The 17,189-nt window shown below is 50.4% G+C and overlaps 1 protein-coding gene across 2 annotated transcripts in view; it reads right to left on the bottom strand.

The window, feature by feature from the left end:
- SFXN5 (sideroflexin 5) overlaps positions 1-13,860 on the bottom strand; it is a 125,126-nt gene extending 111,266 nt beyond the window's left edge. For both annotated transcript variants that reach the window (XM_056122519.1, XM_056122526.1), the window contains exon 1: positions 13,703-13,860. In XM_056122519.1, coding sequence (XP_055978494.1) covers positions 13,703-13,807 — 105 coding nt within the window. In that variant the 5' untranslated portion in view covers positions 13,808-13,860. The remainder of the gene's footprint in view (positions 1-13,702) is intronic.
- Between the last annotated feature and the right edge of the window lie 3,329 nt (positions 13,861-17,189).

Here is a 17,189-nt window from a genome sequence, read left to right as displayed (position 1 = left end):
TACTGAGACAACTGACAAAATTTGGCCATAGATCGAAGCATGTATTACCCGCATGTGATCTGAAAAACGATTCCATCGTTGTTGTTATAGACTATTTGTGTTCCTCTCAAATTTATACTTAAAATCCTAACATCTGATGTATTTGAAGGCAGGGCCCTTGAGGTGGTTAGATATAACAGCAGAGGCCAAAGGCCAGGGAAATCTCAGAGGAACTCTCTCACCCCTTCCTCAGTGTGACAGTACAGCAAGAGTATGTCCATCTAGTAGCCAAGGCTCCAGGCTTTCACCACATTGAATCTGTCAACACCTTAATCGTGTACTCTCTGGCTTCCAGAACTGCAAGAAATTAATTTTCATGACTTATGAGCCACTCATCTATGGAATTATGTGTAGGTAACAGGGTGGCCAAAAAAAAAAAAAAAGAACTGAAAATGTAAGTACTATTAATTGCAGCCTGAATATGTTCTTCATGATACCATGTACATTTGCTATGATTCTGACCTTTATGATCACCTGCCAACAATGAGTAATAAAGGCAAGGTGATAAAATGTTATAAAACTGATCTAAAATTGGAGAAACCCAGCATTGTGTATGAGTAACAGTCTCTTTAAAAAAAATTAAGTGAAGTTCATGCCCAATTCAATCAGCTAATCAGTGGCTGAATAAATAGCAGTACTCCTACATTTAAAAAAAATTAAAATAAAAGCTTGCATATTACTTGGCAATAAACTGATTTGGGGGGGTTTATTTTTATTTTTGTCTCATGCCCAGTAGTGCTCAGGGCTTATCCCTGGCTCTGCACTCAGGGATCACTCCTGAGGGGGATCCAGAGAACATATGGGGTACCAGGAATCAAACCCAGGTCAGCTGTGTGTGAGGCATCATATCTATCTGCTGTACTATCACTCTGATGTCCAGCCATAAGCTTTTGAAGATCGGTGATTCTTTTGCACCCTCCTTATGTTACACCCTTAAAAAGCCTTCACAGTCACATCTGTCACTGGAACGAAAAAGTAGCAGGTTAATGGCCCAGGGGCTTCCTGACCTCCAGAAAGGTGGTGGCATGGTGAGACTTTGAGGGGAAGGTCAGGTTCAAAGGGGACAGCAACAGCAGTCAGTGACATGAGGAAGAAAGGAAGGTGATGGATGTTCAGGGGACAGAGGTTCAGAGAAACTGGACAGAGAATGGCTGGAGAAAAGCAACTTCTTAAAAAAAAAAAAACACCCATAGACTTGTTCTGCAGCATGGAACTGTCTCATCCTGTCCCCAGGAAGGAGCACATGCCTCCTCTATCACCCTCTCCACCACTGGTGCTGGAACAGCACTAGGGAAGACACTTCTCTCCAGAGAGATCTCTGGACCCCAGCTCCACTGGGCTTCTGGGACATCCCATGGAACGGTGGTAGGGGTACTTCCTTCCTAGTGAGCCCAGGGGGTTTCCGGAGGAGTTGGGATAGGTGGATGGATGGATTTACCAAACAGAGAGAGTTATCAGCAGGTGCTCAAAGGCTGGAGTCAGAAACTGCACCGGAACCTGTGGGGTTTCTTCAGTCACCAAACAGCTACAGAGGACCTACTGTGTGTTCAGACCTATGCTAGGTCCTTGGGGGCGAGGGGCGAGAGGTAGGAGGGAGGGCAAAGCTGTCTGATCTGGGGCATGAGGAAGAAGGAAGAGTCAGGAATAGTGCCCAACTCTCGAGTTGAAAACAAGCAGTACACTGAGGAAGAGAGAAAGTTCTGTTGTGGTTGCGTAAATGTGAGACATTTAACCTTCCAGAGGCAACTTTTCAAGAAACACTTATAAATGTAGGACTAAGTTTCAAGAAACCGGGATGGGGAGAGGAGGGCACTTTGGTGGAAGGGTGGGTAGGTGAGCAGTATCTTTGTGCACCAATACCAGAAACTTGAACATTATTGTAACCCCCATCACTGAAATCACAATTATTTTTTGTTAAATCAGGGGCTGGAGAGTACAGTGGGTGGGGTGCTCGCCTTACACACAGCTGGTCCAAGTTTGACGCCCCCCCAGCACCATATATGGTCCTCTGAGCACATCCAGGAGTCATCCCTGAGCACAACACCAGGAGTAAGCTCCGAGCACCACCTCAAGGGTGGCCCCAAAAGAAAAAATTAAGAACCAGGGGATTATAAATCAAACAAAAACCACACCAAAGTTGGAGACGCTGGACAAAGACGATAGCGTCCAGGTTCAATCAACTTTATGCCACCCCAGGAATAGGCCCGCAGTGTGACAAAGGTCCAATGACTCATTACAATGAGGCCACAACACAGAGAACCCTTGGGGCCTGCAGGACACTTACCGTATTTCACCAGAGCTGGCACCATGCAATCACTGCGCCCTTGTTTTATCAACAATTTAAAAAAAAAAAAAAGCTTCACATAATGGTCACATGACACTTATTTTGCGAAAGAAAAAAGTTGGCATAAAATCTGTCCTGATGATTCAACAAACTAGAGTAACTAAAGCAAAGGAGGGAACCTGAGTTAGTAAAGAAAGGTAGAATAAAATTTAAACGAAGCAGTGTGTTAATAGGCTCAAAGCCAACTCAAGCCACTCGGTATGGAGAGAAGTCAGAGGCCTGGGCTGCAAAGAAGATGCAAGGCCTGGTTTCCTTAGAAACCATGAAGCTTTGATAACTAGGAGTGTTGTGCTAGAAACTCCTTACTGGAAGCTGTGTATGTGGGGTCACTCTGAGTCGGCGACTCGAGTCCACCAGTCAGGAACTGCGTCAGGACTCCTGGAAGAATTTCTTTGTTGCTGCGGAGGGTGTTGCAGTGTCTGGGGGGGCTCCATGTTTAGTTGCTGGTATTGATGGTCACATCCATCAGGGCTGGGGGCCACACTTTGGTAGTGACATGGTCAAACTCATGCACTGCAGCCTCATGCATGCCAGGCAGATGCCTTACCTCCTGGAGTGTCTCTTGGGCCCACCTGGTAGGATTCTTAACAGCTTACATTTCTGGCAATCTCTGACCTTGGAAAGGTGCCTTCTCTGGGCAGGCAGGGACGAGTGGTTGCTCAGTGGAATAGTTCTGATACTTTATAGCCTACGAAGATCCTTGGGAGAAACATTGTTGCTTGGGAGCTGGCTTTGTGTCGCTGTGCTCCCTGGCCACCCCTGAACGGAAGGTTTCTTCTTTCTCCATTTGGCTAATTTTAATTTTCTCAATTGTCGAAGTTGTGTGGCCTTCCCCCCACTCCCCACCCCCCAAAAGCTCAGCCTCCATCTTCGCCCAATCAGACAGCTAATGATATTTTTCCTTCTCTTGCTCTTTATAGAAGGAATGAGTCAGCCACGTGACTCCTTCCCCTGCCTTTGGCAACAAAGGTGAGTCAGCTCATCCTCTGCAGGGGCTCCAGGCCAGGCTGCCACAGCACATGGTCCCTTGGGGAGAAGGGGCCTGAGAGCCCTGAGCCTGAACAGAGTTGCCAGGAGGTTATTACACCTCCTGGATCTGGAAGAAAATGTTTGCTGACCCAGTAGCCCAAAGTCTGAAAAGCTGGAGCAGCTTAGCAACGCTAAGGACAGGCTGCTCAGGAAATCAATGGCGTGGGTTTCCAGAAAGCAGAGTACCCCACTCTCAGGGTTTGAATTCAGCATCAGGATCTGTTTAACAACCTGCGCACGGGTCCAGGAGATGTCTGAGAGAGCTGTGGCACCTGCTTGGCATGCTGAAACCGTGGGGGGATTGGTCACCAGCATAGCATGGTTCTCTGAGCACTGAGCCAGGAGTAGTCCCCAACACTATCAGGTGGTTTGGTCCCAACACCCCTCCCCAATTAAATTAAATTAAAATTGAAGGATAAAGTCTAGAAAGTGATGGTCCAGTCCATAGCACAAACCAGCCTGAGAACCAGCCCAAGAAACCTTCATGCTATGGCCAAAAGGATATGAAAAATGAAAATATGCAATGACCTGCAAGGCAGTTTCGTTTTAGAACTTTGTTTCAGGCAAGCTAAAACTTCCCTCTTTATCCCAACTCTCAGCCCAAAAAAATCTCTTGACTTAGGAGAGTTTATTTTCCTACTCAGCAAATTGAGTAGCCTAACCTACCTAACCCTAACCTTACCCCTACCTAACCCTAAACCTAACCCTAATACTACCTAGCCCTAACCCTAACCTACCTAACCCTACCCAAACCTAAACCTAACCCTAACCTAACTAACCCTAACCATACCTAACCCTAACCCTACCTAACCCCAAACCTAATCTAACCCTACCTAACCGTAAACCTAACCCTAACCTTAATTAACCCTAAACCTACCTAACCCTAAACCTAACCCTAATCCTACCTAACCCTAAACATACCTAACCATAAACCTAACCCTAAACATACCTAACTCTAACTCTAAACTACCTAACTCTAACCCTACCCCTACCTAACCCTACTCCTACCCCTACCTAACCCTAAACCTAACCCTAACCCTACCTAACCCTAACCATCTAACCTTAACCCTACCTAACCCTAAACTTAACCCTACCCAACCCTAACCCTACCTAACTCTAGTAAGTAAAAGGCCCTCCCGTTGATCATCGATTTGCTCAAGCGGGCCCAGTAACGTCTCCATTGGAGACTTTGTTGTTACTGTGTCTGGCATATCGAATACGTCACAGGGAGCTTGCCAGGCTCTGCTGTGTGGGTGAGATACTCTCGGTAGCTTGCCGGGCTCTCCGAGAGGGGCGGAGGAATTGAACTCAGGTCGGCCATGTTGGCTGCGTGCAAGGCAAACGCCCTACCACTGTGCTATCGCTCCAGCCCTAACTCTAACCTTACTTAAACCTTACCCTACCTGAGTAGCCTAACCTTCCTAACCCTAACCCTGTTCAGCCTACCTGCTATATCTCTACAGGCCTAGGCCAACTGAAGCACAATGTCACCATCCCCCCTCCCCCGCCCCGACACACACACACACACACACACACACACACTCACACGCCCGCACACAAACACATGCTCAAACATATATACATTCATAACTCCAAAACATCTTATAAATAAGGAGAAGCAAGAAAATTATTTTAAAATCAAATAATTATTTTTAAAACAAATAAGAATAGGAATCATGAGATGACAGTACAGCAGGTAGGACGCTTGCCTTACAGTTGATCAGAGTTCAATGGCTGACAATACTTATGGTCTCCAGGGCTTTGCCAAGAGTGATCCCTGGCTACAGAGTCAGAAGAAAGTTCTGAGCACCAATGGGTGTGGCCCAACCCTCCCCCCCTCCCCCCCTCCCCACCCCACCGTGCCACTCCCATATGAACAAAGGAAAAAGTGAGTGCCGGTCTCTGGCTATATTCTGAGGGTTGGGTGAGAGCACATGCAGCATACAGACAACCCACAGTATTCCCGGGAGTTCAATAATATGAGCCAGAAAGCTGGTCCTCGTCAGATCCTGAAGCTGCCAGCACTTTGGTCTTAGATTTTCAATTTGCCAAACTGAGAAATAAATTCCTGATATCTGTAAGTCCCCCAAACCAAGGTGTTTTAATAGCCCCAATAACTATAACAAATTAAAGGGGCCAGAGAGTACAGCAGGTAAGGGTCTTGATTTGCATGTGATCAACCCAGGCACCCCATATGGTCCCCTGAGCACTGCCAGGAGTGATCCCTGAGCATAGAACCTGGAATAAGCCCTGACCACTGCTGGGTGTGCCAAAAAAACTAAAATAAATTAAGACAGTGATTTGTTTGATATTTCATGACATTAAAAATATTATTTAAAGTATGCTAATGCTATTATGTGTTGAAACTAATCCCCCCCCAAAAAAAGTCCTTCAAGATGAGAGAGAATACTACAATTTTCCCATAATCACAGTCTAGTAAAGAGAAAGACAATAGAAAAATCCAAATTGAGGGACACCCTACAGAGTACTGAACCAATATATATATATATATATATATATATATATATATTTGCTTTTTGGGTCATATCTGGCAATGCACAGGGGTTACTCCTGACTCTGTGCTCAGGAATCACTCCTGGTGGTGCTCAGGGGACCATATGGGATGCTGGAAATTGAACCCGGGTCGGCCGCGTGCAAGGCAAATGCCCTACCTGCTGTGCTATTGCTCCAGCCCCTGAACCAATATTTTTCAAAACAGTCAAAGTCATCAAAATAGGGCAAGTTACAGACCAAAGACTAAGGAGACATGAGAACTAAATATCATCTGGGATCCTGAGACAGAAAAAAGACTTAGTGGGAAAGCAGTGAAATCCAATCTAATCTGGCATGTAGCTCATTGTAAGTTTCTTAGGATTTTTATTTGTTTGTTTGTTTCTGGTCACACCCAGCAGTGCTCATGACTTATTCCTGGGTCTGCACTAAAGGATCACTTCTGACATGGGGGGTACCCGAGATGAACCCAGGTCACCAGCATGAGAGGCAAGTGCCTTGCCACTAAGTTACTACTTCTCCAGCCCCTGGTTTCTCCGTTTTGACAAATGTACTATGGTAATGTGAGCTAATAACAGGCGAAGCTGGAGGAGAGTTTTATGGAAATTTTGTTCTCTTTTTGACTTCTGTAAATCTAAAATTATCCTAAGATGTAAGATTATTTTTTAGAAGAACAACTAATCCCCAGAGCTCTTATTTCATTGGTTGTGGGTAAGGGATATATCATTGGTTGTGGGTAAGGATGAATCAAGCTTGGCCTAAACTGGTAAGTGCTGAAGTTCAGTGGTGATTGTGCAAGAGTTCCCTAATCATCGTCTCCACTTGTGTAAGTCTGGAAACCTCCATTAAAAGAATTAAATAAATAAAAGCTGACAATTAGAAGCATAGAATCTGGTGTTGCACTGCATAGGAAGTTACATCATCTATGTGCTGCCATTTTCTCTGCCACACAGTAGATGACTGGACCTGTCACATTGTTGCAAGAATTAAACTTGGAGCCTGCCTCATGAGCTGGGGGAGAAGGCAGCTGGGATAGAGAAGGGATCACTAAGTCAATGATGGTTGGAGGAATTGCTCAGGATGGGAGATTTGTGCTGAAAGCAGACAAAAGACCAAACATGATGGCCTCTCTGTATCTGTGTTGCAAACCATAATGCCCCAAAGTAGAGAGAAAGAAGGAAATTATCTGTCATAGAGGCAGGGGTTGGGGGTGGCAGGGAGGGATACTGGGGACATCGGTGGAAAATGCACACTGGTGGAGGGATGGGTGTTCAATCATTGTACGTCTGAAACTCAATCATGAAAGCTTTGTAACTGCATCTCACAGTGATTCAATTTAAAAAAAAGAAAAGATTAAACAAGTTACTCCGCAGGAAAATGAGAGCAATCCTTGGGCTGCTGCCATTAATCAGGGGAGAGACTACGTTCCTCCTAAGTGGTGCTCACAGGGCCCTGGGGCTAGTCCCAGGGATATCTGACCAACCAGGTGGGCAGTTGAGTGTGAGGGTCACAGGGTGTGGCTCTTCTTGGGCCCTATGGTGCCAGAGATTACCCAGGCCACCCCGCCAGTGTTAGGGACCCTAGGGGGTCACTCATGTTGGTGCTCAGGGGACTCTAGGGCTGCACCCAGAGAACCTAGTCTGGGACATGTGAGAGCAAAAAGCAAAATCTGAGTTGGCTACAAGCAAGACGTCTACCTTTACCCCTGTACTATCTCCCCAGACTTCTGTCAAAATTTTGCTTTGGGGCACACCCGCGGTGATGCTCTGGGCTGACTCCTGGCTCTGCACTCAGGAGTCACTCATAGCAGGGCTCAAGGAACTGTATGGTGTTCCAGGAATTGACCCCTAATTGGCCGCATGCAAAGGAAACACACTCCCTGCTGTGTACTTTCGCTTCCTGTCATAATTTTTTAATTGAGATCACCCAAAGGAGCTCAGAGAGCTTGAGGGCACCTCAGCAGGGCTCAGGGCTCATGGAGTGACTCTTGAGGAAGCTCTGAATTGAACTCAGGACTTCACCCAGGACAGGCATGGGCTCTACCACTTCCCGGCCCTTTATTTTATGGAACAAAAATGGTCACAACCAGAATCCATCAAGGCAAGTGATCTTTCGCCACCCACATCAATTCAGAGCCATTCCTCCTCTGCCTGTTGTAACCAGAGATCCCAGAAGAATGAGAGGAAGGATTCTGAGGAGACTCCAGATAGGGAAAAGAACCTTGCCACCCAATGTTTCATAAAGCAAGGAAATGGGCTGGGATTGAACTTGCAGACCCTGCGTGGGTTCTGGGAATGGACCTTGGGCACTCACTGGACACCAACTGTGTGCCAAGCACCAATGTGAGACTCAGCAAGAGAGCTGATGGGCCCTGAAGGAGCTTGTCAACCCAGCGCACATCCCACAGATCTCCTTGGAGGCCGCAGTCCCCTTCTCAGGGCAGGAGAATCTTAGACTGCTCTAATGTTTAATTGGCCACGGTTGGCTGTGGGGTTCTCACATACAATCTGGTCACAGTATCTGTTAGACGTTGCAGGACTGGCTGTGTGGTGCTCCCACATTTTTTAGTTATGGTGCTTGCCAGGGGCCACATGCTTCCGTTGCCGGGCTCACATGCACCTGGGTGCAGTGTGCTGAAAAATGCACACTGTTGTGATGCCAAGCAGCAGCAGCAGCTGAGTCACGGTGACCATGCTCAGCATACATGAGCAGCACAGGGGATCAAACTCCCAGCCTCAAGCTTGTAAGGCAGGCACTTGGGGCATTTCTGAGCCCTTAACTCTTCCTTTAATTAAGCTCACCCTCTTTCCACCCCACTTTCCGCTTTTAGCTCCTGGAACCCACTGTGTTCCCTTCAGACACTGAACTTTCACCTGTTACATCATCTCCTGACACAACCCCCCATCCGTACCCCTCCCAACTCCTGCTCAACCCTGGTGTGTTGTCCAAGAATGGCTCTTTAGGGAAACCTTCTCCCATCTCAAGTTCAGCTCTCAACTGTGTCCCCTACTGCAAAGCACCTATCTCGGGGCATGCATCTGGGGGACCGTCCTACTGCCATCCTCCACTGCAGGCGCTGAAGAGCAGGGGCTGTGCCTGCTTTCATTCACCAGTGATCCCGGGTTGAGCACAGTGCCTGGAGTTGCTGAATAAAGATGCTCAGTACCTGGATATTCTGCAGTCACTTCTGCAGGTCTTGGTGGACTTGAGTGAAGTTGATATGTGAGTGGCAGCAGATATGGCTCTGTGGTAGAATGCACACACCAGACCTTTGCTCCCCAGCACTGCACAAATTTCTAAATACTGACTTACAAGGTTGATTGGGTAGGTGGGATAATGCTTCACCAAACTCTCTCTTTGTGGGGCCCCCAGGTGGGGCTCAGTTGCAGAAGTACGTGCCTTGCCCCCAGGTTCCACTCCAGTGCCACCCACATGTGCTGAGCAAGGTGCCTGTGACTCTGCTATTTGGAATCCTTCAGTCTGAGAAGTATGAGCTCTCCAGCATGCTGCAGCTCAGTGTGGGTGGGCACTCCAAGTAAAAAGTGTGTCACTCCTGCATCTTTTAGAGCCTAATGAACAGTCAGGTATGAGACTACATTGACAAGGCACGTGGGGCCTCATGCGATGGCGGGTGGAATCAACCCTGCTTCCCTCCACAACAATGCTCCAGGTTGCCATCCTCCAACACCTCCTCTGGCTTCTGAACAACCGTGATCCAGAGGCACACAAACCAATCTTGGAACCCAGGGGCTTTGGGCAGTAATCCCTCTAGGTTTATTACTAAAATATTAGAAATCCAAATTCGTGTGGCCACCACTGTGGCCACATGACATCATATGCTCTTCATAATCAGCAATAGAAAACAAATTATCTAATGTCTTTTTGACAGGTCTGAATGTTGGGGAAAACTTCCAAATAATAATGTTGGGTCTTTTGTCATAATATTGAACGTGATCAACGTAGAGAGAGAGTAAACTGGAAATCTTCCACACAGGTGGGGAGTGGGAAGGAGGGGGATATACTGGGGTTCTTGGTGGTGGAAAATGTGCACTGGTGAAGGGACGGGTGTTTGATCATTGTATGACCGACCGAGACTTGAACTGAAAGGCTTTGTGACTGTTCTCACGGTGATTCAATAAAAAAAAAAAAGTGTGCCACCCTGGGCAAGCATCACAACCAAGCACATGTGCCACCTCAGCACTGCAACAACAGCAAAAAAGGAAAGGAAAGGGGGAGAAAGCATCATCATGGAGGGCAAGAATGATAGCACAGCGGGTAGGGCATTTGCCTTGCATGAGGCCGACCTGGGTTCGATTTCCAGCATCCCATATGGTCCCCTGAGCATCGCCAGGAGTAATTCCTGAGTGTAGAACCAGTAGTAACCCCTGTGCATTGCCGGATCTGACCCCTCCCCCCCAAAAAAAAAGAATCATCATGGACAGGCCAGAATGAGACTGATGTAGAAGCAAAGCCTTATCTTTGAAGTCGGAAGCCTTGGCTTTCTCTTCAAGCCCGTATTCTTCCTTGAACACATACCTTGCTTGCTCATCTCTCTCTTTGCTTGCTTGTTGTGTGTGTGTGTGGACCACACCCAGCATCGCTCAGGGCTCTGCATTCAGGAATCACTCCTGGCGGGACTTATGGAACCCTACGGGATGCTGGGAGGTCAGCCACCTGCAAGGTAGGTGCCATCTCCGCACTGTACAATCATGGTGGTCCAATGTTTGTTCCTTCAAGCTCATGTTCTGTCTTGAACGCTAATCCCTTCCTTCTCCCCCACCTTACATCTTTCTAAATAAGCTTCATTCACTAAAAACTTGCTTCAAAACACGAAAGAAAAAAAGAGAGAGAAAGAAAGAGTAAAGAAAAGAAAAAAGAAAAGAGAAAAGAAGTGAGGACGCCACTGGAGAGTGTTTGAGTACATGTGGAATTGGCGGGGGAGGGTCACTTGACCAGACTTGCAGGGAGTCAGAGATCTGTGTTTTCTGAACTCCTCTAGGCATAAGAGGGCAGAGTTGGAAGAAGACCAGAGTGGATGCAGGGAGACCTGTTTGTGGAGTCTTTGGCAGGGGCCCAGGAGATAGACAATAGGGCTTGGTGAGCCACTGAGAGAAGAGACTATGGTGTGTCCCCTTGTATTTTAAGGGCGAAAGAGACGCATACAGATGACTCCCAGATTCTGGAGTCAATGAGGTGGCAGACCGGGCTGCATGCGCAGCCAAAGAACAGTATAGGAGGAAGAGGACTGCGGGTAGTTTCTGAACAGGGATGAATCACATGCAGGGTGCTTTAAGCAGGTCACTGGAGGAGGGAGGGGGTGGAGGGGAAGCAAATCCAACACCTTACCCTTAAGAGCAGTGCCAGAAAGAAACAGCAATGGTTGTCAGAACAGAGTAGCCTCAACTGTGCATTTATGGCCCCAGCAGTGATCACAGCCAAGAGCTGTCATTCAAGCCAGTTAAATTGAAGTTCTCAGCAAAGGTGATTGAATGTTTCAGGACAGGAATCACTTAGGAAATAATCCAGAGGGCCTACCTGGGTTATTTTCTTGTGGACATAGCTCCACAAGCTGGGTGCACTCTGTGCATACAGGAGTCACCCCGCGGCACACCCTACCCACCCCATGGTTCTATTCCTGGCACTATCTGGTACTCCCAGTAATGCCAGGAGCTACTGAGCTCAGCGACTTGGGAGTAGCCCCTGCAGCAGTGCCAAAGGAGGCCCAAAAGAAAAAACTTGAAAAAAAATAAAGATAACCCCTCAAGTCTAAGTCCAGCACATTACTGTGTGCTGTGACATTCCTCAGTAGAGGAGGTTGGAGACATGGGAAGCGTGCTCAGCCCTTTCTCTCAAAAGTTACGCACAGAGACAAAATAATCATCGGGGGACAAGTCAAGGGCCATAGGGAGGATCCCAGTTGGGGTGACCAAGAGGAGGCAGTAGACAAGCAGTCAGCTCATTCTACCTAGGGGGGATGTCATAGGGGAAGGAGGGAGGATTTCAGAGTGGGCCTGACTGAGCCAGGAGGGTTAAACAGAAAGTGTGTGTAGAGGAAGGGGGGGGGGGGGGGGAGTTAATGATGTTACTCAAGGCCAGGCAGAGCCCCCTAATAGTATCTGTGGCCCAAATCAAGTGAACGCCACAAGGCAGGAAAAAATCTCTCTCTCTCCCCCCACTTCCCCCCTCTTCCTGATAGCCATATATGCTATGTTTCATTTTAATCTATTAGTATTTGGGGATATGAGGCCACACAAAGGGGTGCTGGAGAAGACCCCCTGTTTCCTGCGCAGGGAACCATGAGGGGCCTGGGAGCAAGCCCCCATTCCTGCATGCGAAGCATGTGCTCCAGCCTTCTGAGTCATCTCTCCGGCCTGAGATAGCTTGTCTTTGGTTTGGTTTCTAAAGAATTAAAGCCCTTTCTAAAAACAGTGAGGATGTTTTTACAGAAGGCTTCTTAATTATTCAGGCTCAGTGCAGCAGTTGGTGGAACCAGTCCTTCTCCTGCTTGGGGGGGGGGGGGGGGGGTCGGGAAGGAGGGGAGGAGGAAAACTCAAAATGACAACAAAAACCACTTCAAAAGGGAAAACTCAAAAGGACAACAAGAACCACTTCACTGACCCTTGGACAACTTCTCCTCTTTCCAAAAACGAATTTCTGTGCTGCCACCCACCCCCCCAGGCAAGGGAATCTCTTTGCTCTTTTTCAAAAGTCCGTTTGCTCCATGCAGGAGGCAGCTGGGGCTGAAGACCCCGGGTGTGGGTACGAGCCCTTCCAGACTCCCCACCCTCGCTCCCTCCACGTCCGGGTTGTGGATTCGACCCCAGCTTCCCGAGGTCCAGGGCAAGATAGCGACATCAGGCCAGAGGTCACGGAGAAAAAGGACCACAGTCACCTGCGCCCTGAAGCGTGTGAGCGTGTCGGGCAGAGCGGAGCGCAGGGAGATGCCCGGGTGCGGGAGCCGCTCCTCCGAGGTCACGGTGCTGAAGGACACCAGAGAGGACCCCTGGGAGCACCGACCCCCCCTCCCCCGAGAGCGGCGGCGGCCCCAAGGGATGACACAGCGATTCCTCCGCACCCCGGATCTCCCCACAAGTCCTTGCTCCATCCCCGGCAGGGCATCAGCTGGTTGACAGGCTGCGTCAGCGGCTCCCCACGCCCGGAGGAGACGGGGGTCGCCGGGCACCAGTCAGCCCCCTCGGTTCGCGGCCCTAGAACCTTCACACTGCGGACCCGGCTGGGGGTGGGTAGCTGGGACCACGACTGCGGAGCGCGGGTCCTGCCAGCCGCGCGCTCCGCCAGAAGGTCAGTTCCCCCCCCTCCCCGCCCCCGGTCACTCAGGGGAGGGAAAGTTCGCGGGATCGTGGCCACTCCAACTTCTCCTCCAGACTCGGACTCGAACTTTCAGCCTGGAGCGGGCGGCTGCACAGCCCGCAGAGACCCTGCAGAAGCTGTTCGGACCCCGGGCGCCCGGGATCCCGGGCAGCGGCCCCGCAGTGGCCAATCACGCGGCGCCTCGAGCGGGAGAGGCCGGCGGGCGCGTGCAGCCCCGGAGTGACGGCGTCGGCGGCCAATCGGAAGCCGCGGTGGGAGTCCTCGCCCACCTCGCTGACCAATGGGAAGGGGGACGGCTGTGGCCGAGGTCCCCGAGGCAGTCGCTGCAAGCTCCCCAGTGGCCGCGGGTCGGGCACCCGAGGTCTAGAGGGGGGATTTGGGACAAGGAGTTTGCTCATCCTCCCTAGGCTATCCGCCGACCCTCAGAGACCCCAGCCCAGTCCTCACCTGCTGGAAGCGGGGTTTGCCCAGCTGGAACGGGGGTGCATCGGTCGTGGCGTTAGCGGCACTCGCCGCCGCCGCCGCCGATGCTGTAGTCGCTGTATCCGCCATGGCCACTGACGCCCGCAATTTCCGGCCCTTTTAAAATGTCCCTCCTCGGCCCCCGCCACAGCTGTCGTTCCCGATTGGCCGCAAGCAACCGCAGCGAGGCGGGGGCGCAAGGGGTTGTGGGGATTGTGGTTCTCCCGGGGACGGCGCCTGACAGCCCTCGGCTGCAGAGAGTTGCACCAACTCCGAACCGCAGTCTCGGTTTCTGCGGCTGGGTTTTGCAGAGGTGGACAGTCCGGAGGCAGTGTGCGTGTGCGACTGTAAGGCTGGGGGCCTCGGGGCGACTCCTATCTACCTGCCCCGAGAGGCTTGGGGGCTGCGGTGGGCGCCGCTCCCGAAGGACACGGGTCCCGCCCGGGACCCTTATGGGCCGGGACTCCGGGCAGGGCAGGGTTAAATTTCCAAAGATTTTCCGCAAGGAGTTGCACTGCGGAATCTTTATGCTCTTTCTTCTGTCGCTACTCAGTCCCTTGCCCTGCCTTCTCCAGCCATCCTGACACAGTTCCAAGAGCATGCTGGCCCATGGCCACCCCGACCTTTGAAGATTCTGTATCCAGGATATCGCTTTTTTCTCATCTTCAGATGCTGACTCTTTTTTTTGGCTTCGTATAAACGGTTCATTTCCCCCATCCCTTGCCCTACTTCCACAAAATCCACTATAGGCTTCTTCTTTTGCTGCCCTTGCATTCATATTACGCACATATATTTTTGTCTTCCTATCGGAAGGTTAACAGGGCTGCAGTTGTAATTTATTAACTCAATGCTAAATCTTCAGTGAAATGCATGGGAGGGTACAAAGCAGGCACTCAAGTATTTATGGACATATGAATGCATCAGCTGCCAATTCCTCTCAACCATAGAAGATCCCTCCTGAGTTTAATGAACTGATAGAAAATTGAGTGCAGAGTAAGATCCCAGAGTTTATCTCAAGCACCAATTATAAGGCATCAGTTAAGATGGGGACCTCCAATCTTACCAACTGCAGGTTAAAACGCAAGGGAGTGCAGGGACAGTTCACACATGGGCAGAATAAAAGAGCACAAAGTTCTCAGCTGTGTGATCCCGGTGGTGACCCAGAGTGCAGGAAGAGAAGGGTGGAGGGAAGCTGACAACTTCACCCATGAACAAGAGGAATATTAGGCTTTGCCCCTACTGACCCTCACTTTGGGTCTTCTTAGTCTCTATCTGAGCTACAAACTTGGTTCACACCTCTGGACACTGCATGAGTTATACCAGTCAGTTCCTTATCCACTACGGGTTGAACCACAAGAGACAGACTTCCTTAGGCTGGGGAGGTGCTAGTTAGCCTGGCAGAATCTTCTGTAACTTGTGTTTATATTCTTTTCCTACAAAACTAGCTTGAGACTAGACTCAGATCTAGTCTTGCTTGTTACAGTTACAATGACCTGCTACAATCCACCCTATACAATGACATTCAATACACATGGGGAGTCTGTGACTGAGAAGATTCCAGCCCCTGAACAACCCTGTGTTGCTGTGCTGTCAGGAGAGACAGAGAGTACCAGCCCCAGCCCCCTGCCTCCTCCCCGCCAGGAAGTGTCTGTCACACATCAAGCCAGGAACACAGCAGAGCCGCCTGCAGTATGTAAATGTTTATTCTTCATAAGTGCTCCAACTATGAAGAACAAGCTCTTTAGAAACCGGAGTTACAACTAGGAGACAAACAGCCAAGCAGAACTGTGCCTGCTCCCTGTCCAACCCATCTGCAGGCCTTCTCCACCTTGTAGCCAAGACACAAAGCCATCGAGTAAAAACTCATAACTTTTGGGCAGACATCCCTGCCCTGAGCATTTTTGAAGGCCTATCATCAATGCCTGAGCGAAAGCTATAGGCCAGGACTGGAAAGAGCCCAGAGGAGCAACTAGTCGGGGAATGAGCTCTTCACAAAGACACACCTCTCCAACAGCCAGCCCCGATAACCACTCTCCCCATGTGTGCCCGTGAATGATTTTCTTGGTTTTCACGAGTGGTCCTTACAGTAGCTAACATTACTGGAACTTTCCCTCCATGGGGCTCCTGGAGGATTTTATATCTCCTACCAGGGCTTTCTGGATGACCCCAAGTCCCTGCACATGAAGAAAAGACTGCCATCGGGGAACTCTCACCTCCTTACTGGGCCTAAAGCATCCACTTTCAGCCCCTCACACCCCACAGCTTTTGCTAGTACTACTGACATTCTCTCCTGTGCCAGGGCCACAGGGAGGCCTGCCATGCTTTGCACAAGCAAACCCATGGCTAGGATTTGCTGGCTCGGACAAATTGCCCTCTCAAGGTGGCTACAGCCCAGCCAGGCAGCGCTGTGGACAGAAGGAACAGGCTGTGTCAGCAGCTAGTAGATGGATGGGATGAAGCGATTTCCCAGGGAGAGCAGAGTGGGACCTCCAACTCCCAGAAGGTAGTGTAATCCTGGGCCCCTGCTCTGCGCAGGGTCACAGATCAGCAAGGCTGAGGGACAGCAGAGGTTCGGCTGGCAGACCCTTCACTGACATCTGTCCAGGGCAGGGGCTGAGTGCAGCAGGGCTGTCCCCACGCCCCCACGACCCACGCCCTAAGAGCTGCCAACTCCATTCTCGTGGCCCCCATAAATCAGCACCCCCATGTGCTCGACTGGGGGGGGTGGGGGCATCGCCAAACACGGGGAGAGGTGTATATATCCAGAGGCTCTGGACCCCGCCCACAAAAGGCACGTTTGAATTGGTTCCCAAAAGTTCAAACCCTGCAGCCGCACAGAGTTTTGGCATCTGAACCGGCAACAAGAACAGAAACGAGGGGGGCTTAATCCACTAAACACGAACAACCCAGAGCCCCAAGGCCTGGAGGGGCACATACCACGGAGGTGGGTGAAGAGGCGCCCCACCCCAACGCCCAATGCTCACGTGCCTGTCCCAGCTCTCCAGTTTCAGGTGACACAGTCCATGGGAAGGCCAGAGCAGGGGGCCGGGAGGGCGCAGGAGCACCCAGGCCAGCCTCAGGGCGCTGTCTGCCCAGCCGACAGCAGGGGGCAAGGCAGAAAAAAGGTGGTGGGATCCCACAGCTCCTCTGGGCTGTTCTCTGCAGAGGGGAGCCTGAGATGCGCGAGCCCGGGCTGCCCCTCCATCAGAGGCACAGGCAGCCGGGTACCTGTCACAGCGCCGGGAGATACTAGGCGCCCTCCAGGGGCTGGAGGGAGATGGAGAGGACGAGCGTTTAGCGGTGGAAGAAACAGCCAGCCTTCCTTGGGAGGGGAATCAAGTATGGCCCAGAAACCATGTCACATGGCAGTCCCCCTGCCTCAACCCCCCCCCCCCAGCTCAGTCTTGGAGGGCCAGATTCTCGGCTCAGTTTCCCTAGAGGCCCCCAAAGCGAAGGGGAATGCTGAAAGACA

This window comes from Sorex fumeus, unplaced genomic scaffold, assembly GCF_029834395.1.
Source record: "Sorex fumeus unplaced genomic scaffold, SorFum_2.1 ptg000006l, whole genome shotgun sequence".
NCBI lineage: Eukaryota > Metazoa > Chordata > Mammalia > Eulipotyphla > Soricidae > Sorex > Sorex fumeus.
Note: the sequence above shows the minus strand (reverse complement) of the source record. Positions and strands in the feature narration are given on the sequence as shown.